The 23,549-nt window shown below is 35.7% G+C and overlaps 1 protein-coding gene across 5 annotated transcripts in view; it reads right to left on the reverse strand.

The window, feature by feature from the left end:
- The window catches only part of MON2 (MON2 homolog, regulator of endosome-to-Golgi trafficking), a 117,156-nt gene that overhangs the window by 80,232 nt on the left and 13,375 nt on the right, over window positions 1-23,549 (reverse strand). For 3 of the 5 annotated variants that reach the window (XM_007516871.3, XM_007516870.2, XM_060195006.1), the window contains exons 2-8: window positions 22,694-22,757; window positions 12,989-13,116; window positions 11,641-11,772; window positions 10,069-10,198; window positions 7,349-7,446; window positions 5,102-5,227; window positions 292-486 (exon numbers count right to left, since the gene is read on the reverse strand). In XM_007516871.3, coding sequence (XP_007516933.2) covers window positions 292-486; window positions 5,102-5,227; window positions 7,349-7,446; window positions 10,069-10,198; window positions 11,641-11,772; window positions 12,989-13,116; window positions 22,694-22,757 — 873 coding nt within the window. Of the gene's footprint in view, window positions 1-291; window positions 487-5,101; window positions 5,228-7,348; window positions 7,447-10,068; window positions 10,199-11,640; window positions 11,773-12,988; window positions 13,117-16,958; window positions 17,082-22,693; window positions 22,758-23,549 lie in introns of those variants that run through there. The other 2 variants (XM_060195007.1, XM_060195005.1) reach the window with 2 other exon arrangements.

Raw genomic sequence — 23,549 nt, forward strand, 5'->3', positions numbered from 1 at the left:
CATGAAAACAGAATAAAGCTATACACTATAGCTGTAATTATCATTCAAGTAAAATAAAGATAATAAGCTAAATCCAAGCCAGAAATACTGTGGCTGCCTTCAAGAAAAAAATACCATGAATTCTTGATAAACATAAAGTACCATAAAAACATAAGAACTAAAAAATTTTCTAATTAACCTTCAGCATAGCTGCATATACTCAAAAAAGTTCTGAACTTAAAATGAAAAAAATACAGTATCACATGTCATGTTCCAATAACACACATAATACATTTAAAAATGAGTACTTACCAAAAGACTATAAAACTGTTTAATCAAAACAGACACCACTCTAAGCAAACGCATGCAGATAGGAAAATAAGGTTTTTCAACTGGTGCTGGAGAAGATGAAGTGCTGGAACCTTGTCTGAACTTTATATTTGGAGAAAAGAGCTTTATCACAAGAGGACATACTCTTTCTTTGAGAAGGAAGCTAAATTCCTGATGCTATTTACAAAGAGATAAAAGAAGAGAAAAAAATACTTTAATTTGTACTTTAAGTATATGTAACAGTATTACTAGTAAATAAAAACTAATGATGATATGAAATCAACTTTATTATAAATTTGTAGTTTATTATTTTACAACTTATATACACTTCTGAAATTAGTACTATTCTTTTTTTTTTTTTTTTTACTGGATTTACTTATTTATTTCTTGCCATTGCTAGAACTCAGTACCAGCACTACAAATCAAGTGCTTCTGGTGGCCTTCTCCCCCCTCCCATTCCTTTTTCTTGATAGGACAGGGAGAAATTGAGAAGGGAAGGGAGACAGTGAGAGGGAGAGAAAGATAGACACCTGTAGCCACTTGTCCTCCAGGTGGGAAGCCCAGTACTATTCTTTTGAGTATAAATCAAAATGACAAATTTTCAAGATGTATTTTCCCAAGACTTTTTTTTTTTTTTGCTACCAGGGCTTGGTGGGGCTCAGTGCCTATGCAATGACTCCACTATTCCCAGCAGCCATTTCTCATTTACTTATTATTTTTATTTTATAGGACAGATTAAGAGGGGGAAAAAAAAAGAAATTGAGAGGGGAGAGGAAGAGAAACACCTGCAGATCTACTTCACTTCTCATGAAGTGTGCCCCCCTGCTTGAACCCAGGTCCTCTCACTTTGTAATATATGTGCTTACCCAGGTGCAGCACTGTCAAATACCCCAAGATATTTTTTTAATCTAAACTTTATTAATTTTTTTTTTTTTGCCTCCAGGGTTATTGCTGGGGCTCGGTGCCTGCACCATGAATCCACTGCTCCTAGAGGCTATTTTTTCCCCTTCTGTTTTATCGTTGGTGTGGTTATTATTATTGTTGCTATTTATGTTGTTGTTGTTGGACAGGACAGGGAGAAATGGATAGAGGTGGGGTAGACAGAGAGGGGGAGAGAAAGATAAGACACCTGCAGACCTGCTTCACCGCCTGTGAAGCGACTCCCTTGTAGGTGGGGAGCCGGGGGCTCAAACCCGGATCTTTATGCTAGTTCTTGTGCTTTGCGCCATGTGTGCTTAACATGCTACACTACCACCGACCCCCCAAAAATAATTTTTGAGTTGAATAATATTTATTTCTAGGGAAATTTTAATTTTAGCAGTTTATAAGCAAGTAAATAAAAAAGAAAAAAATGGGTTACCTAAATGCAAACTGATGAAACATTTAAAACAGGCACTTAGCCTGGGAGACAGTGCATGAATTCTAAATGAGACTTTCATGCATGAGGTACCAGGTTTATCCCTAGCACTACCAAGAGACAGAGTTGAACAGTGCTTTGGATTAGGAGGAAAAAAAGAGGAGGGGAGAGGGTGTGGAGGCAGCATAATGGTTATACAAACAACTTTCATGCCAGAGGTTCTGAGCTCACAGGTTCAATCCTCAGCACCACTATAAACCTGAGTCATGTAGTGTTCTTGTTCCGAAAAAACTAAAAACTCAAATAAGCACCTGAGAGAAAACTTGATTAGTAAAAGTATAAGTTATATAATTATTCACTGTTTTAATTTGCAAGACTAATTCTAATCATGTATATATTTAATAAGTAGCACAATATTTTGTTATGTATAGATTACTTGAGTAGAATGAGCTGATAACAAGCAAATTAACTAAATTTTAAAATCAGAAATATCCAAAGAATTCTAGTTATATAACCTTGCCACAGTAACAGAAAACCTTCCTTCAACTATTAATTCCCTGAAATAGCCAAAACTATTCCCATTACTGACAACATAAGTCCCAGCTGACATTCAATGTCTAACTTCAAACATATTATTTTTCATTTTAGCAATCAACTTTTATTGAGGCTCAGAAAAAAAAAGAATCAAAAAATCATCCAGTCTAATCCTTTAATCTTAACCAAAATGAAAAAAATAAGGCAAGTACAGTATATTTACTGAGCATTATAAAATGTTTAAATTTATGTATTTTTAAAAAGTCACTAAGATAAAAAATAGCAAACAATATCAAATGCATACAGATAAGTGAAAAGATAAAATGAAAAACCATGCCTAATGAAACTTCTAAAGATAAATTAGTAACTGATAATTCTGAATGCATATCTTTCTAGACTATCATATTCATTTTAATGTACCATTTAATTACTTCCTAAAATAGTACCTTAAAAGTGAGGGATATTCCACCACATTAGGGAAGCTTTGAATGTTTTCCTTCTTTTGCATTGTCTCTGTCTGTCTCCTTTTTTCTTTTTAATTTTTAAATATATTTTCCCTTTTGTTGCCTTTTTTTTAATTGTGTTGTAGTTATTATTGTTGTTGTTACTGATGTCATCATTGTTAGACAGGACAGAGAGAAATGGCGAGAAGAGGGGAAGACAGAGAGGAGGAGAGAAAGACACCTGCAGACCTGCTTCACCACCTATGAAGCGACTCCCCTGCAGGTGGGGAACCGGGGCCTTCAACCGGGATCCTTATGCTGGAACTTGAGCTTTGTGTCACGTGAGCTTAACCTGCTAATCCTAAACTTAATCCACTGACTCCGTCTCCCTCTTTCTATCTGAAAAAGTTAGCCTGAAGCAGTGAGTCTCAATGATGACAAAAATAAGTTGATTAGCAAATCTACTGTCCAATCTACATATGTATGCCAAAAATGAAAAAGCAAAGTGAAGTTCACTTTTATACTTTACTAAGTAGTTTATATAAGTCAATTTATTTATAAATACTACAGGTAACTTTTATTTATTTTTCCTTCTCTGTACTTAAATGAGTAGAATTGGGTTCCTTTCAAAACCAATAGCCACCCTAACTCTACTCAAATTGTTCTCATTGTTAATCTTCATCTCTGCAGTTAAAGCAAACATTTCTCATTTGGTTTCCTTATCACCACAGCTCTGTGAAGCACTTGACCTAACTGACCACTTGGTTCATTTTGAAGTTCTCTTTGCTTTTTAAAATGTCACATTCCCACAGATTGTTTCTTGTCTTTCTAGCTTCATGTGTGAAGTCCCTTGTATGATCATCCTTTCAGATGCAATTGCTTAGTTGAGGTTCCTCAGAGCTGCAAAGTCACTTCCTGCAATAAGTGATCATCACAGGTGATCCCCTTCACTTCAATATCTCCAGTTAGCAATTATGCACCAATAATGTTTAAATTGAAAGTTTCAGGTCAGAGCCTTACTTCTGAGCTCAAGAAGCATAATTTCAAATAATATTTTGTGTATACTCAGCTTTTAGTTTTAGTTCTTTATAAGGAAAGTGACAAGTTTAAGCTTTTTAACATTTTTCCCCTATTAACTTTGTTTGTATGTTTGCCTCCAGAGTTACTGCTGGAGCTTAGTGCTTGCAGTATGAATGTTCTGCTCCTGGAGGCCATTTTTTCCCATTTTGTTGCTCTTGTTGTTACCCTTGTTGTTTGTTACCCTTGTTGTTGTCATGGTTATTGTTGAACTGCTGTTGTTGGATAGGACAGAGAGAAATCTAGAGAGATGGGGAAGACAGAGGGGGAGAGAAAGATAAGACACCTGCAGACCTACTTCACCGCCCATGAAGCGACTCCCCTGCAGGTGGGGAGCAGGGGGCTCGAACCGGGCTACTTTAGCCGGTCTTTGTGCTTTAACTTTATTTTTAAATACTATGTATTGCACATTAAATGTACAAACTATTGTATTTTACAGTCAACTATAAACCATTAATCCTCCAATAAAGAAATAAAAAATAAAAGCTTACGAATAAAATTTTATTAAGCTTCCATTTAGATAATCAAAGAACACATAGCTCTACATATAAGCAAGTGGAATCTATGATTTAAGCTTATTATAAAAATAGCTCAAATATACTCATATATTCATAGATTAGGAATGACTAAGGAGAGAGCCTGAAGCAATTCCTTTTCATGTAAAACTATATATATATTTGCCTCCAGGGTTATCGCTGGAGCTCAGTGCCTACAATACGAATCCACCGCTCCTGGAGGCCATTTTTTCTCTTTTGTTGCCGTTATCGTTTTCATTGCTGTCCTTGTCATTCAATAGGAAGAGAGAAATAGAGAGAGGAGCGGAAGACAGAGAGGGGAAGATAAAGACTGACACCTGCAGACCTGCTTCACCGCCTATGAAGCGACCCCCCTGAAGGTGAGGTGCTGTGGGCTGGAACCAGGATCCTCATGAGGGTCCCTGTGCTTCAAGCCATGTGCGCTTAACCTGCTGTGCTACCACCAGATGCCCTTCATGTAAAATTTTTAAAAGCTACAATTTTAGAAAAATGCAAAGTAGCACTAAACTGTTTTATGTCTAAAGTCTTAGGTTATAATGCTTTGTATCTTTTAATTTAAGAAAACAAATTACATATTGCTTTCTTGAAAAATTTAAGATTTTGGGCTTTTTAATCTTCTTTTAAAATACTGTTTCTCTATTGTGGATAGAGACAGAAAGAGGTTGAGAGGAAAGCAGGGAATAAAGAGAAAAAAAGAAACACCTGTAGCTTTCTTCCACTGCTTTTGAAGCTTCCTTCCTGCAGGTGGTGACAAGGGGCTTGAATTTGGGTCCTTACTCCCAACAAGTGTACCATCACCTGGCCCTTTAAGATTAATTTGCTGCAAGATACTACAAATCATTTACCTGTAAAAATACTTGTGGAAAATCATTCAAAACTGATTCAAGTAATTCAAGACCAAATGTTCGAGTCATTTCTGTCATTCCTACAAGCCAGTAAGGGGCATCAGCATTAACCAACTGACAAAGGTCCTGGAAAAAAAAATCAAATAATAAACATTAAATAACAGATTTACATGATAGAATAAAAGGTGCTCTCCAAAAACAGGTAGTTTATACAATATTCTCCACTTTACACAGTAGTTTTTTCTACTCTTTAAAAACTAATCATTGGTAATAAGATTTCAACAAACTGTACAACTGATTATATAAATAGGATGTTAAAGGATTAAGAAAACATGATAATATTTAGTATACAGATGAACAGCAAATCAAATATTCTTTTAATTAAAAACATTTAAATAACTTTTAGTCAAAATCAGTAAACTTTACATTGTAGATGAATATAACTTTATTTAAAAGATTTACTCATGGCAATAAGCAGGAAGGAGAAGGATGAGTACTGGATGACCTCACTCTTAGATGAACTTAGGAAGCAGGGAAAGAAAAACACAGGGCAAAATGTAATCTAGCTGGGATCTGTTGCAGCAGATCTAAGGACTCTGGAGGAAGGAGAATTTGAGGGAACTGAAAGGGAATTAGGGACCCAGTTCATGAAGGTGGTGGGTGTGTTGCACAGATATCTATGCTGGTGAGGTAAGAAACTGCTCTTATGGGGCTGGGTAGGGGCGCACCTAGTTGAGTACACATGTTACAATGTGCAGGGGCCCAGGTTCAAGTGCCTGGTCTCAACCTACCGGGGAAAAACTTCAGAAGCAGTGAAGCAGTGTTTCAGGTGTCCCTTTCTTTCCCTCTATATCCCTTTCTTCTCTCTCAATTTCTTTCTCTATCCATTAAAGAAAATAATTAATTAAATATTTTAAAAAGAGAAACTGTAGTCATGCTGCAATAACTTGCCTGCACTACGAATCCAATGCTCCTACGTGGCCATTTTTTCCATTTTTGCTGTCGTTGGATAGGAGAAAGGAGGAGAAAACGGAGTGGGGAGAGAAAGGTAACACTTGCAGACCTGCTTCAGCACTTGTGAAGCAACCCCCCTGCAGGTGGGGAGCCAGGGGCTTGAACCCAGATCCTTGCTCCAGTTCTTGCGCTTCGTACTATGTGTGCTTAACTTGGTGCACCATCGCCTGGCCCCCTCTTTTTTTTTTTAATTAATTAATTTTATTTAGTGAGTAGACACAAAGAGAAACTGAGAAGAAGGGAGAAGAGAGAGGGAAAGAGAAAGAGAGATACCTCCAGTACTACTTCACCATTTGTAAAGCTTTTCCCATGCAGGTGGGGACCGGGAGCTTGAACCCAGATCCTTGAGCATTGTAACATGTGTGCTCAACCAGGTGTGCCACCAATTAGGCAAGAAAGGAATAAAAAGGATTCTGACTAGAAAGAAAGCAATTAAGCTGTCCTTATTTGCAGATGATATGATTGTATATATAGAAAATCCTAAGGAATCCAGTAGAAAACTTACAGCAAAGGACTCTGGGGAAGGCAGGGGGAAGAGGGGGAGGAAGGGATGGATAGAAGAGAATTGTGGGGTCCTGGTTCATAATGGAAATGTACTCAATATATCAATGATTGCACTGTAAAGCATTAACCCTCAAGTAAAATAATAATAATAATGATAAAAGAGGAAAAATTCTCCCATGGCAAATAATGTAAAACTCAGGAATTTGTATATCAAGCTATATTAAATAGATCAAAACTTTATAACATTAAAGCTCTATATTAAATCATTTTGTAGAGCTAACTGATTCAATATACCTATTTCCTAGTTCTGGGTTTAAATTACTTTCTTGGGGGCCAGGTGGTAGCACACCTGGTTAAGCACACACACTACAGTGCACCAAGGACCCAGGTTCAAGCCCCCTGATCCCATCTGCAGGAGGAAAGCTTCACAAGTGAAGTAGATCTACAGGTGTCTGTCTGTCTCTCTTTCTCTCTCCTCCTCCACACCAATTTTTCTCTGTCTCTATCCAATAATAAATAAATAAAATAAAATACTTTCTTAAGGCAATACATTAACATTTTATGTTAATTAACTATAAGTGACATAATGTTTTGTTCATTTCTTAAAGTACTACTTTTTGCAAATTTTTATAAATGTTGAAACATTAAAATATCAATTCAAGATATAAAAACCAAAATTTCACACCAAACTACATTCTGCAATATAACTGTTTTTATCAGTTGCAATACCTGAAAAAGCATATATGCATCTTTAGCACAAGGTTTGAGGGTACTGACAGATCTTCTGTTACTATTTCCTTGGACCAGTATTGGTTGTTCTATAATATCTGCAGTCAAAATAAGATGAATTTTATGAGCTCACAATGACCTTTAATATAAATCATGTAAACTTATTTAAAAGGTATGCTTGAATTAATAGTTACTTATGGAAATGTAAAGTATAAGTCCAAAACTGTATCTCCAAAGAGAAAATAAAATTAAGAATCTATTATGTATACAAATTATTTAAGAAAAAAAATCACTTGAGGCCAGGTGGTGGTGCACTTGGTTGAGCACACATATTACAATGCTCAAGGACCCAGGTTAGAGCCCCCAGTCCCCACCTGTAGGGGGAAAACTTCACAAGTAGTGAAGCAGGACTGTAGGTGTCTCTCTGTCCCTCTCCTTCTTGTCACCCCCTTTCTTCTCAATTTCTGGCTGCCTCTATCCAATAAATAAATAAACATAATAAAAAATTTAAAAAAAAGAAAGAAAAATCATTCTATCTTAATTTCATTTTAATAAACTTCAGTTTCTTTTTGTTTTTCCTATTCTCCAGCCCCTTTATTTCCTATTTGAATTTCACACAACTTTTGAATGTGCTTTTAAATATCAAATAAAAATATAAAAATTAATCATAGTTAATTCTTTTATCATCTCACCATCTTCAATAGAATCAATTGCTTAATCAGCCACAATTACTGTCCCTAGCTTTCCCAATTTAACATTACTTTGAGTACTAGCAAGATATCATTTGCTGAATATTGCCAGCCTGTTTTAAATAAATGCAAACTTACTATTTAAAAAAGAGAAGAGTTCAGGGGCCGAGCACATATTAAGCACACATATTACCAAGCACAAGGACCCAGGTTCAAGCCCCCTACCTGTAGGGGCTCCGCTTCATGAAGTGAAGCAGATCTGCAGGTATCTATCTTTTGCTCCTTCTCTATTCCCCCTTTCTTCTCAATTTCTCTTTGTCTTATCTAATAAAAATTATAAAGAAAAAAAAAGGCCCCCAGGAGCAGTGGGTTCATAGTGCCAGCAATGAGCCCAAGAATAACCCTAGTGGCAATAATAAATAAATAAATATATGAGAAGAAAGAAAAGGATTCTATGTATAGAAAAGCATTGGGAAAAAATGACTTTCCAACAACCCATTGTTGTCCACCTCTTAAAAAATAGTAGGGAGTCGGGCTGTAGCGCAGCGGGTTAAGCGCAGGTGGTGCAAAGCACAAGGACCGGCATAAGGATCCCGGTTCAAACCCCGGCTCCCCACCTGCAGGGGAGTCGCTTCACAGGTGGTGAAGCAGGTCTGCAGGTGTCTATCTTTCTCTCCTCCTCTCTGTCTTCCCCTCCTCTCTCCATTTCTCTCTGTCCTATCCAACAACAACAACAATAAAACAACAAGGGCAACAAAAGGGAATAAATAAATAAAATAAATATAAAAAAAAACTTAAAAAAAATAGTAAAGGGGGGGTCGCCACGTGGTGGCAGACTGGTTTAAGCGCACACAGTACAAAGCACAAGGACCCACACAAGAATCCCAGTTTGAACCCCCAGCTCCCCACCTGCAGGGGTGTCACTTCACAAGTGGTGAAGCAGGTCTGCAGGTAGTCTGCAGGTGTCATATCTTTCTTTCCCCTTTTTAATCTTCCCCTCTCCTCTCAATTTCTCTCTGTTCTATCCAGTAAAACGGAAAAAAAAAAAAAAACAGCCACCAAGAGCAGTGGATTCCTAATGTAGGCACCAAGCCCCAGCAATAACCCTTGGAAGCAAAACAAAAAAACAAAAACAAACAATAAGAATAATAATATGTGGGAGATAGGGGAAAAGCACAATAGCTAAGCAAAAGACTGTCATGCCTGAGGCTCCAAAGTCTCAGGTTCAATCTTCAATCCCCAGCACCACCATAAGGCAGAGGTGAATAGTGCTCTGGTTAAAAAAAAAAAAAATAGAAGGGGCCAGGTGGTGGCGCACCCTGTTATGCCCCTGCTCCTCACTTGCAAGAAGGAAGCTTAACAGATAACAGGTGTCTTTAGTTCTCCCTATCTCCCCTTCCTTTCGATTTCTCTGTCCTGTCAAATAAAATAGAAAGGAGGAAAAAATGGCTGTCAGGAGCAATAGATTTGTAGCACCTAGACCCAGAGATAACCCTGGCGCCAAATAAATACATACATCCATACATAATGTGCTGACATACCTGATTGAGTGTATACATTACTATGAGCAAGGTCCTAGGTTCAATCCCCTCGTACCCACCTGAAAGGGGAACTTCACAAGCAATGCTACAGCTATCTCTCTTTCTCTCTCCTTTCCTCTCATTTTTCTATTGAATAAAATTAAATAAATAAAATGCTTTAAAAAAGAATTAAAAAAGAAGAATTACATATATTTTCTACCGTAGCACTGCTCAGCTCTTATAGTGGTGCTGGAAACTAAGTCTGAGGCCTTGAACCTTGAACTCTTAAGCATGAAAGTCTTTTGCATAGCCACTATGCAGCTCAGTAATTTGTTTTTTAAATTATTCATTATAAAATACAACCTTGGTAAAAAAAAATATATATATATATTAAAGTATTTAAGCTTTTAGGTAAACTAAGTACATAGGTAAAGGCTGAAAAATCAATGGAGAAGTAACAGATGTAAGAACCACTCATTTACTGTCCAAGAGATATCTTTTATAATTTTACCTCTGTGTCGTTCATCTTCAGCAACCATCCTCTCAAAAACAACAGTAACAACTTGTCGCACTGTAGCAGCAGCTGTATTATTTGTAATATTATCTTTTGTGAAGTGTAGTCGAAAGCAAAGAACAATTGCCTAAAAAACAACTTCCATTTAGTACAAAATAATATCTCATCTGATATAATCTAAAACTAAAAAAAAAATTTTTGGTCAGTTTAACGATACAAAAAGTCTCACTATTTTATACAATAAAACTATAAAAATCTTTGAATTCTTTTAAAAATAATTCACTTCCATTAAGTATATAGTAATCAAAGATTATAGTAATCTAAGATTAGTTATCTCCCTGTCCCTGTAATATATTTGTCCTTAGAAACCTATGCTTTTATCTATATTAAAAATGCTTAAGGAGAGAATCCTGTGGTAGCACAGTGGGTTAAGTGCACGTGGCGTGAAGCACAAGGACCGGCTAAGGATCCCGGTTGGAGCCCTGGCTGCCCACCTGCAGGGGAGTCACAGGCCGTGAAGCAGGTCTGCGGGTGTCTATCTTCCTCTCCCTGTCTCTGTCTTCCCCTCCTCTCTCCATTTCTCTCTGTCCTGTCCCATAACAACAATAAAAAACAACAAGGGCAACAAAAGGGAAAATAAAGAAATAAATATTAAAAAATGCTTAAGGAAATAATTGGCCCTTTGATATACTGTATAGTCTCCTATATCAGGGGTGGAGAACCTTTTTTTTTTTTCTGTTAAGGGCCATTTGTATATTTATAACATTATTCAAGAGCTAAAAAAAAAAACAGTCAACTTAAAATTAGTCCTTAATGTTACAAAAAAAAAAAGCTGTGGTTGTCTTAGCAGGCTCTGACGAAATGACTTTCATCCAGCTATTTAGCCATGTCATTAAGAATCTACAAATATGGTCTTCATCCACAGTTCTTGGCTTACTGCTTTCCAAAGTCACAGAATTTCCTAAGTGTTAAGAGTACTAAAGATATTTCTTCTGGTGTATATTTATTTATTTGTTTGTTTATTTATTTATTTATTTATTTATTTATTTATTTTCTTTTACCAGAACACTGATCAGCTTTGTCTTATGGTGGTGTGGGGGATTGAACCTAGGACTTTGGAGCCTCAGGCATGAGAGTCTCCCTACATAATCATTATGCTCTCTACTCCCACCCCATTTGTTAATTTTTGAAAGACACAAAGACAGAGGCAGAGAAAGTGTGAAAAGAGACCACATCACCAAAACATCCCTCAGTTTAGTGGGAGCTAGCCTCAATCCTAGGTCAAACAAATGGCAAAGCAGTGCACAACCCAAAGAACAATTTGCTGGACTTCTAGTGTTCTGTTAATGAGGTAACTTTTGGGGAAGCATCCAAGAAAGGCAGTAGGGTTGGGTGGGAAAAGGCACTTTATACTGGTTGTCAGTTTTGTGATTAGAGCTAGAACTTCTAATCCTACCTCCTGACTGCTGGATAGGGGAGAGAAGACTGAGTTCAATGCCAGAGTTAGTCAGTTAAGCCTACATACAATTCTAATTGCAAAGCATCTGTACACTTTCACAGAATTCCTACCTTAGAGAGTGCCTCATCATGAACTACTGTATTGGTTGTTAAGAGAACAAGAACTGTTTGAAGTAGCTTAAGTTCTTCAAGGCTATTTTCCATTAGCTGCCAAAGCATGTTTATTATATTTCCAGCTGCAGTCTGTAGAAATAATCATTTAAACTGCTATCAATAAATAAAATCTAAGTGTTTAGGCTACCAAGAAAGAAAAAGCATATAAATATTAACTCAGCTAGATAGAATTTCTTGATCACAAAAACAAAATTCATTTTTTTATAAATATAAATCCAAACATAACTCTCTAGTAAATAAGATTTACAACCAGTTAACATCATCATGAAAAAAAAAATTTACTAAAATGTTAAATCCCATCTGAATATATGTAAACAGCAGTGTGCAATTCTAGTATACTTAGTAAAAATAAAAACTCATTTCTACAATATACATATATTTCACCTGTTTATTAATGAATATGAACATACATAAAATTAACAAAGTCTGCTGATATTTTTTTGTTTGTTTCCCCATTTCCCTCTGCTATTTCTTATATATTATCCCAACCATAATCTTATAGAAAAGAGTGTGGTTAAAATTAACAAAACATATATAAATTCGGTGAAGTATGGGCACTGTTTAGGATACTTAACTAAAAGCAAAAGAATTTACTACTTCTATTAAAGTATCTTATGGCGTACAAAATTAAGACATCATTACATTTCAAAGCAGTATGCAGATTCATAGTATGAAATTATTTTCTTATTTTGCCATCATAAGGTTAAAGACAAATATATGATTAAGTTAATGAACAACAAAGTGTGACCTCAGATAGTTTAGAAAACAGTCATGCTTTAACATCACACTTTAAATTTTTTATTATCTTTATTTACTTATTGGATAGAGACAGCCAGAAATTGAGAGGGAAGGGGGTAATAGAGAGGGAGAGAGACAGAGAAACCTGTAGCACTACTTCACCACTTGTGAAGCTTTCCCCCTGCAGGTGGGAACCAGGGGCTTGAACCTGGATCCTTGCACATTGTAACATGCACTCAACCAGGTGTGCCACCACCCAGCCTCTTAACATCATACTTAAAAAAAAAAATTGTATTCTTTGGCAATACAGAAAATTATTTTGGCTCTCAAAATTTTCACATACATTACTGAAGTGTTCTTAGATTGCAAACAACCTGACAAAATGTACTTTATCTGCACTCATTATTTATTAGTATTTAATGAGACAAACTAGTAATTTGAAAATTAAGCTGTGTAAAGTATTTTACACTATCGGCTATGTTTTATTCTTTCCTTTCGAAAACTCTTGAGTACTATGTGCACAGTTTAAATAAAATCTTCATATTACCTCAGACACGACTTCATGTGACATGAGTCTCTGAATGGCAGCCAAACACAGCTGTGTGATCTTCGGTTCCTTGGTTCCACAACCCATTAGAAAAGGCTGAACAACCTCTGAGCTGTTCTCTTTCAGTGCTTTATTTAGAACATACAAAATAAATTGTTAAGTCTATTTCATAGTTAAGAATAACTTTCTAATAACAACTGGTATTAACAATCTTAATTAAAATCACTGTAAAATACACCAAAGTAAAAACCAAGCCTTAAGATTTAAAATACTTCAGATAGACACTATATATTCAGTCTAAACTACATCTCTTAACTACTACTTCCCCACGTCTTTCTCCTACAATGTCATTTGATGTTCCTCCATTGTCTACTATGAATTCTTTAAGGAAAACTCCTAGACGTTTAATTCTGCCTCAGAGAAGAATTCATACATCATTTCCGTCATAGTTCCAATGAATATTCAGAAACTTTCTATGATGTTATGTCTTGGATTTTTATAGGTCCAACTTTTTTTTTCCTCCAAGCAACAAACTCATTAAGAAACAATATTACTCCTGTTGTCAGTGAAGCATTACTGTAAATTAATAGGATGCACATGCTGTACTTCCAAATTTTAATCTAATACCCTCAACCAAACTAATTTTTCAGATGTTTTAAAATGACCATCAAAGTTTAAGAGATTATAAGAGATATATATATATATATATATATATATATATATATATATATACTGAATTATATAAAGCTAAATTTATGAAATAAAATTAAATAAGTACATTTACTGCATGGCTACGCAAAGATGAATAAAATATGTTTATTATCCTCAAGAAATCTAAATAAATAATATGAAACCTCAAGTTAAGAAAACATTAAACTTAGGTGTTTGGTATATGTCTTCAAAAGTTTCAATTATTTTTTGAGGTTAAGACTTGTAATAAGTATATACAAAGTGGTCCAGGAGGTGACACAGTGGATTAAGCATGGGACTCTGAATGTCTAGTTCTTTCTCTCTCTTCTCCTAGCTTTCTCATTAATAAAACAAAATCTTTAAAGTATATATACATACACACACACACACAAACATACACACACACATCTGAGCCTTCACATATTTTTCAAAAGAAATTATAAAGTCATCCAGAATCACTATTTATTTATTTTTAACCAGAGCACTGCTCAGCTCTGGCTGATGATGATATGGGGAACTGAACCTGGGACTTTAGAACCTCAGGCATGAAAGTCTCTCTGCATAACCATTATGCTATGTCTCCCACCCCAGAATCACTATTAAAAGTGCAAAGCCAGCATTAACTTTAATTTTATCATTTAAATCCTCACCTATCATCTCCTAAAGTTCCCTTTATGGTATGGTAAATGAAGAATACAATTTCCTATAGAATGCTTAGCAAAGTCTCTTGGTATTCAAGTATAAATATACTGATTTTGCAGAGCTAAGAAATAGCAAATATCACAGGCTAAAAAAAAAAAAAAAAAGTGGGGCTCTTTTCCTTTATTTCCTTGTTTTCTTGTACATAAAAGTAATTGATTAAAAACCAAGAAAACATAAATGTTCCCACAACAATATCTCAAAACATTTTAATTATGATCAGTAGGTCAGGATGAAGCTAAAACATAATATTTGAAGGCAATGGTTAAATATGCAACCACATTCAATCATGGTAAAATTACTGAAGTACAAGGTTACCCCTACTCAGCTAAACATTCCTAATTATTAAATGCTGTTCAGACAAATTAAAAAGCTCAACAGTAACAAACTGCTTTCTTAATTTTTAGACCATTAACATCATTTCTCACTTGGTCATAATGATAATGATAGTCTATAGGACATGACTTAAACCAAGTGTTAAATATAATAAGCAGTGGTAAACACAGAATTTGTAAATGTTTTCTAACTTCTGGTCAGTATTACTACCTAAATTTCTCACAATATACTCCTACTCTTTAAACAGTACCCACCCAATGAAAGTGGAAGTTAGAGAGAGAAAAAACATCTAAGAGGAACCAGTGATCAACATTTAAAAATGGCTACCCAAGTTCTTAGGGAAATAATCCTGCCTGCCTTCATAGAAGAAAAAGAAATTGGGAGTCGGGCTGTAGCGCAGCAGGTTAAGCGCAGGTGGCGCAAAGCACAAGGACCGGCATAAGGATCCCGGTTCGAACCCCGGCTCCCCACCTGCAGGGGAGTCGCTTCACAGGCGGTGAAGCAGGTCTGCAGGTGTCTGTCTTTCTCTCCTCTTCTCTGTCTTCCCCTCCTCTCTCCATTTCTCTGTCCTATCCAACAACGACAACAACAATAACAACTACAACAATAAAACAACAAGGGCAACAAAAGGGAGTAAATAAATAAAATAAATATTAAAAAAAAAAGAAGAAAAAGAAATTTACTTTATCAAGTCTAACATGGTCTACGGCCATACCACCCTGAACACGCCCAATCGCGTCTAATATGACAGTGACTTTAAGACACATCCATCATATCATAAAGAAAATCAGTACCAGCTAAACTATGATGCGTTTTCTAATCACTTAGAATGCACCTTCACAGTTTTATCCTCTGAGCCATCAAGAGTCCCAGGGATATCTCATTTTAACAAAGAGTAATTCATTATTATCAGATGTTCTTCTAAATTAAAGATACACATCCTGTACCTTTTGACACTGATTTTTTTTAACTTTAAGACATGTAAGAGATATGTATAAGATGCTAATTTTTGCATATCAACTATGGTAACATTTTAAATATAAATTAAAAGATAACTGTAATGCTCTGAGAATGATATGAACAGTCATGAACACATTCACACATGAATAGAAAAGACAACTATAACACTACTTGGCTGACAGATTCCAGTGTCATCAATTATAAATGACATACTTATTTTAAGAATGTTAAAATACGGGAGTTGGGTGGTAGCGCAGCAGATTAAGCACACATGGCGCAAAGTAAAGCAAGGACTGGCTTAAGGACCCCGGTTTGAGCCCCCGGCTCCCCACCTGCAGGGGAGTCGATTCACAGGCGGTGAAGCAGGTCTGCAGGTGTCTATCTTTCTCTCCCCCCTCTGTCTTCCCAGCCTCTCTTCATTTCTCTCTGTCCTATCCAATAACAACGACATCAATAATAACTACAACAATAAAACAACAAGGGCAACAAAAGGAAATAAATAAATATTTAAAAGAATTTTTTTAAAAATTTTAAAAGAATGTTAAAATATGAAAAGATTGTGCAACTTAGAAATAATAAAGTACAGTGAGGAATAGTGAAATACTATGTAGGTTTCAATTATAGTTATCCAGATCTATAAAGCTAAAATAAATTTAAGGTAGCAATAAAAAAATCCTACTTTAATGTAAATCAAAGAACTCTATGTATTGTCTTCTCACTTTCTTCCTCCCAGTTTACCCAGGAAAATAAAGGTCAAAAAAGAAGTGTATGATACCCAAAGAGATGGTCAACAACAATAACAAAAGTATAATGACCTGTCTTTTTGTTTGTTTTGTTTTTGCCACCATGGCTATTGCTGGGACTAGGTGCCTGCATCACAAATCCACTGCTCTGTGAGGCTATTTTCTCCTCCTCCACTCTTTTTTTTCTTTTATTTAAAGGACAGAGAGAAATTGAGAGGGAAAAGGAAGATATGAAGGGAGAGAGACAGAGATAGCTGCACACCTGCTTCACTCATCATGAAGCATCCTCCCTATAGATGGGGAGTGAGGGCTAGAACCTGGGTCCTTGTACATGGTAACAGGTGCGATCAACCTGGTACACCACCACCCAGTCCCCATAAGCTACTGTTCTATTCTACATCTTTTGAAGCACAGTATGAAAAACAAAAACAAAAACACATCTACCAAAACCAGATCACAGTAAAATAATGATCATAAGAAAAAAGTTCTTTTTCTTTTAACTTACAGTTGGGCAGTGGTACACCAATGAGCAAACACATTACCTTGAGGAAAGTCCAGTGTTCGAGCCCCTGCTCCCCATATGTAAGGGGGGTGGGGGACAATTTACGAGCAGTGAAGCTATACTGCAGGTCTATTTCTCTCTCCCTCCCTGTTCCCCGCTTCTCAATTTATCTCTGTCCTATCAAATAAAATAAAATCTCTTAAATAAATGCCTGTCTATAATTTCACCATGCATTTAGTATATAGTTTTATGAATTTCCATTTATTATCTGTCTCCTTCAGTACTCTTTAAGCTGGCTGACATAAACTAGATATGACAAAATTCATATATAGTGAAATAATTATAACATATAAAACTAAAGAGAGGGAGAAAAACATACCAGAGGTTTGTCAGTCTACATGTACTATGGAATAGTATTTGTCATGTAGTATGCTAACTACAAGTAATATAAAGAAAATTATGATTTTTTTCCCGACTCAGACATATATCATCTGGAAAGAAAGAATTCTGGCAAGAGTTCAAAAATAAATAGAGAAACAGGTAATCAAAACAGAATAAATGGCACAAAAAATACTTTTCAAGTATTTCTTGTAATTCATATAAATTGTAGGTGATTTACATTACCCATCTCTGTATCTCCCAATATTAATTCATACATAATAACACTTCCTTACTAAGACTATGGTATGTGATATATACAGATGTTTGCAAAATATGACAAATATATATATATATATATAACATATAATACACAAAATAAAGTCAGCAGATAAATTATCTTTAAATGTAGAAAACAAACCTCAAAGTATGTTTCTTTTAAACTAGAGGACTCCTAGTAATCAACAAGTTGATAAGAAAAATACAGGGAGAACAAAGTCATAATGGGTGATCTCTATACAAATTCTATATGTATATGAGAGTAGCTGAAAATAGTCACAGGTAAATGCTATGCATCTTATTCTGAGTAGGGATCAAATAGCAATTTTAAAAGACATCATAACTTCACTTAGTCTCCTGTTTTAAATATTTATTCAAGAAGATTCTCTCTATAGAATTTTGGTATAACAGGCCTTTTTTTTTAAGTCAATTTCTAAACTAATATGTTGGGATAAAAATAATCTGCAATATATAGTAATGAAATGTAAGATTGTGGCAGCTAGTCTTCTAAATAATTTTATGTTGCTACCTCATTTGCAGAGTCTTATCTTTAAAGAAAAAGGAAATTTTGAAATAATGTCTGTATATCTGAATCAGTGCTGACATTACCTGGCATAGCATCCCCACTTATGTCAGCATTCATGACAGCAGTGAAAACAAAACAAAAACAAAAAATATTAAAGAAGATGCATGCAAAATGGGGGTATAGCAAAGATTTATTTTGCAATGTAAGTAATCTGTCCTTGAAAAATAATATTAGGGGAGTCGGGCAGTAGCGCAGTGGGTTAAGTGCGTGTAGCACAAAGCACAAGGACCAGTTGTAAGGATCCTGGTTGGAGCCCCCGGCTCCCCACCTGCAGGGGAGTCGATTCACAGGCGGTGAAGCAGGTCTGCAAGTGTCTGTCTTTCTCTCCCTCTCTCTGTCTTCCCCTCCTCTCTCCATTTCTCTCTGTCCTGTTTAATAATGATGACATCAATAACAACAACAATAGTAACTACAACAATAAAAAAACAACAAGGGCAACAAAAGGGAAAATAAATAAATATAAAAAAAGAATAAGAAATATTAGAAAGATAAAGCTGGCTAGAATTCTATGCTGAGTAGCATTAACCAGACTATTTGAGACTAATTAGAAGTTCTGCTTTAAAAAAAAAAAGAAGTTCTGCTTTTTATAACAAACCTCTATATTCTATAAATATGCAAATATATGAGAATTCGGTATCTTGTCTCAATGTATTTGAGACTCCACAGTTATCTGATATCTTTAATATTTATTTCAGCACAAAAGTAGTATCCTATAGTCTCTGAAAATATAGAAAAGTAAATACTTCTTAGAAAACCTTTTTAAAAGACAAGTAAATTTCTTCCTCAGTATTTATTATATCTGAATTAAGTGATTCAGACACAAACTATTGTCTAGTTTAATCTCTTTCCTTGATGAGAGTCCTTAATTTTTTTTAAACTTCTGTTTTATTTTTTTTATTTTTTATTATTAATTTTCCCTTTTATTGCCCTTGTTTTATTATTGTTGTTATAGAGAACCCTTAATTTTAAAGATAACAGTGGTCAACACATTTTAGGAACCAGTTGTTATAAATACTTGGAAAAACAATAGTAAAGCGCAAGGACTGGTATAAGGATCCCAGTTCAAGCCCCTGGCTCCCCACCTGCAGGGGAGTAGCTTCACAAGTCGTGAAGCAGGTCTGCAGGTGTCTATCTTTCTTTCCTCCTCTCTCCATTTCTCTCTGTCCTATTAAAAAAAAAAGAGAGTTTTAACACTAAGATACTTAAGTATATAGCTCTGGATGCTGTGGATATTAAAGTATGAACTATTAATTACATGTGCTTCAACACTTGTAAAGCTTGATTTGAATAAAGCTAAAATAAAATGAGATTTCCTCTTTCTTTCTCTTTTTTTGGTCATCATCGCAGTTTTAATACTCTAGGCTGACATTTTCAGAGAAGAAGACAAGAAACAAAGGGAAGCAGAAACAGAGAAAGACACCGCACCAAAGCTTCCTTCAGTGCTATGGTGGCTGGGAACCTGGGTCACATGCATGACAAATCAAATGCACAATCCAAGTGAGCTATATTGCCTGCCCTCAAATTTTTTCTTATGTATCCTGAGATTTACCAATTTAACATTTTATTTGATATCAGACTCTATAATAAGCACTGACCGGCTGAAGAAAAAAACTTACAGAAAATCCTTCATAGGGGGTCGGGCAGTGGCGCAGTGGGTTAAGCGCACGTGGCACAAAGCACAAGGACCGTCCTAAGGATCCCGGTTCAAGCCCCCGGCTCCCCACCTGCAAGGGAGTCGCTTCACAGGCGGTGAAGCAGGTCTGTAGGTGTCTATCTTTCTCTCCCCCTCTCTGTCTTCCCCTCCTCTCTCCATTTCTCTCTGTCCTATCCAACAACGAACAACATCAACAATGGTAATAATAATAACCACAACAAGGCTACAGCAACAAGGGCAACAATAGGGGAAAAAAATGGCCTCCAGGAGCGGTGGATTCATGGTGCAGGCACCGAGCCCAGCAATAACCCTGGAGGAAAAAAAAAGAAAAGAAAGAAAAAAAATCTTTCATAAACTACAAACCAATATATAAAATTTCCACTATTAGAAAACAATTAAGGACTTTAAAGACTTACCATGATATCAGCAACTATGATAGCAAAAGTAAATAGTTAGAGTGACAGTCTAACATGATTACCTTGATATCTCCAACTTAAAAATATCTATGTCACAATTTATTTTTAATCAGTAATTTTTTTCTCCCCCCCCCCCGCCCCCAGAGAAACCACTGGCTTCTGGTGAGAACAGGGTTTGAATCTGAAGCTCTGTCTGCTTCAGAGCCCATGTGCAGAGCCAGTACACCAGGTCAGCACTCTACTAACCAGTAATTTCTTCACAGTAGCTATTCCAATAAGCATCTCCCAAAACCCACTTTGTTCCCAATCATAAAAACATGCTTTTCCTTACCTTCAACACCTTCATTATACCCTTCACAATATGTACACAGAACTTTATTTAATACTGCAAATAATGCTATAAAGCAATTCAGTGGTAGGACAGAATTTTTAGATCAGGGAAGAAGTTGTGAGCACTAAATGTAATGTAGAACTAATTCTAGCGGTAAATTTCCAGCAAAGCTGGCTAGCCTACGAGAAACCCACGCTCACTTCCTACCAGTAAACTGACTCCAAAAGTGATTGTTTAGCATTCTTAGAAACACTACCAATTGGTAGTCGGGCTGTAGCGCGGCGAGTTAACCGCAGGTGGCGCAAAGCGCAAGGACCGGCATAAGGCTCCCGGTTCAAGCCCCCGGCTCCCCACCTGTAGGGGAGTCGCTTCACAGGCGGTGAAGCAGGTCTGCAGGTGTCTATCTCTCCCCCTCTTGTCTTCCCCTCCTCTCTCCATTTCTCTCTGTCCTATCCAACGACGACATCAATGATAACTACAACAATAAAACAAGGGCAACAAAAAGGAATAAACAATAAATTAAATATTAAAAAAAAGAAATACTACCAATTAGGAATTTATTAGCATCTTTAAAAAAATTTAAGCAAATGAAAATTTAAAAGATCATTTACCACTTGGATTTTATGTAAATTAAGTTAAAAGGACTACTTTTCTCCTTAAAGTAGCAGAGATCAGTAGCACTAATGCAACTTGAAATGCAAATTGAAGGATCAATGAAGCAAGCAATGGTTAAGTATGAACATTAGACAGGAGTACTTAGTGTGAAAAATTTAGAATATTATATACCCAGCACAATAAAACAGAAATAGCATGTGCTCTGAATAGCCCTGAAGTTGATTTTTTTTTCTATCCACTTTCATGTAACCTCAGATATATAATTCAACTTCTTTGCATCACTATTTGCTCTACTTATATACTAAGAACCATATTTCCCCCCAAGGTGGTCTTATATGAGATTGAGTGGCACTAGCGCCTCACATAAAATAGAATTCCCAAGAAAGCCAGTTTTGACTTGTTTACCATGCTCACTGTTGAGGGATAAACAAGAAATGGTCCAAAGAAAAGGAGAATGAGTATCAAATGAGTGCCAAAAAAAAAAAAAAAAAAAAACTCTTAAAAATTCCACTTTAAAAACAAGGTTTAAGGAGATGGGTAATACAAGGACCCAGGCTCAAGTCCCTTGGTCCCTACCTGGAGGAAGAAAACTTTATAAAAAATAAAGCAGGGTTGCTGATGTCTCTCTCTCTTTCTCTCTCTCTCTCTCTCTACCTCCCCTGTCTAACTCAGTTTCTGTCTAGCCAATAAATGAATAAGTAAATGCAATATTTAAAAGGGTGGGGTTAGCTAAGAAAAGACAAAAAAACACCATCATTTTCTCCAACTTATTTTACTCCCATTCTTTACTTATGACTATAGTGCTTAATACTACATGACTCTAATGTCACAGAACTACTAAATTTACACTACATTATGACTTGCTTACATTATATTAATGATAAAATATACTTTGGAAGGTGAACAAGAACCAATCTTCCAATCAGTTCAATGAAACAAATATCAACTGAATGACTTTCATGGATAGGGTATGTCTTATGTGATTGACATAAGACGGAGAATGAAAAGATGTAAAGAAATATCCTTGCCTTTAAGAAATTAGAACTTTGAGCTTTTTGATTTCAGAGAATTTTTACAAAAGGCAACTCTGGAATACCCAGTTAGTTTATAAGTGATGTACATTTACACATTTTTCATTACTATGAATACCATGTTAGCAAATGAAGAGATGCTACAAAAAACTGATTTTATTATATTTATTTATTTACTTTCCCTTTTGTTGCCCTTCTTTTTTCTTGTTGTTGTAGTTATTATTGTTGTTATTGATGTCGTTGTTGTTGGATAGGACAGAGAGAAATGGAGAGAGGAGGGGAAGACAGAGAAGGAGAGAGAAAGATAGACACCTGCAGACCTGCTTCACCACTTGTGAAGTGACTTCCCTGCAAGTGGGGAGCCAGGGGCTCGAACCGGGATCCTTATGCCAGTCCTTGCGAAAAAAATGATTCTTTAAAGTGATTATACTTATACCAATAGTCAAATTTTTATTAATTGTCTAATTCTTCATGTAAAATATTACCTGCCAAAATTTCGGTGTTTCGCGCAGCTATTGTTTTAACTTTTATTATTCCTGATTCAGCAGCCTGCAAGAATAAAAATAAGAAGTATAAAAATAAAATTTACTGTAAGTAATAATCATTTATTTATTTATTTAATATTTTGTTTATTAATGAGAGGGATAGGGAGGAGACAGAAAGAACCAGATATCATTCTGGCACATGTGCTGCCAGGGATCAAACTTAGGACCTCACGCTTGAGAGAGTCCAGCACCTTATCCACTGTGCCACCTCCCAGACCACTAAATAATAATTATCTATGGAAGAGAATTAATATACAATAGAGGACCCAGTGGGGGTCATATTGTTACATGGAAATATGGTGCATGTACAAACTATTGTAATTTACTGTTGACTGTAAACCATTAATCCCTCAATAAAGAAATTTAAATATATATACAATAAATAAGTTTTAGCATAAAGATAAATCAGTCATTATCATTTTTTATTTCAAAACACGAGATACTAAACCTATTAGTGACATACATTAAATGTCATAAAATGTAATTAGATTATCCACATGTATACCCTGTTACATTATAGCATGTTACATTTCTCTGACTTAAGATGCATTCTAATAACCTAGTTGTCTATGAATTTAAATGTTCATAAGATATAAATTAACAAATGAAACTCAATGGGAAAAAAATTGAGGTTGGGTCAGCAAGACACCTCACTTGGACTGTGTGCTGCTTTGTCATGCGCATGACCCAACTTTGATCCCAGCCCCCACCACATGGAAGGAAGCTTTTTTACTGTGGTCTCTTTTTCTCTGTCAATAAATAAGTTTCTCTCCCTCATTTCACATCTCCATCACTC

This window comes from Erinaceus europaeus, chromosome 7, assembly GCF_950295315.1.
Source record: "Erinaceus europaeus chromosome 7, mEriEur2.1, whole genome shotgun sequence".
Classification (NCBI taxonomy): Eukaryota; Metazoa; Chordata; class Mammalia; order Eulipotyphla; family Erinaceidae; genus Erinaceus; species Erinaceus europaeus.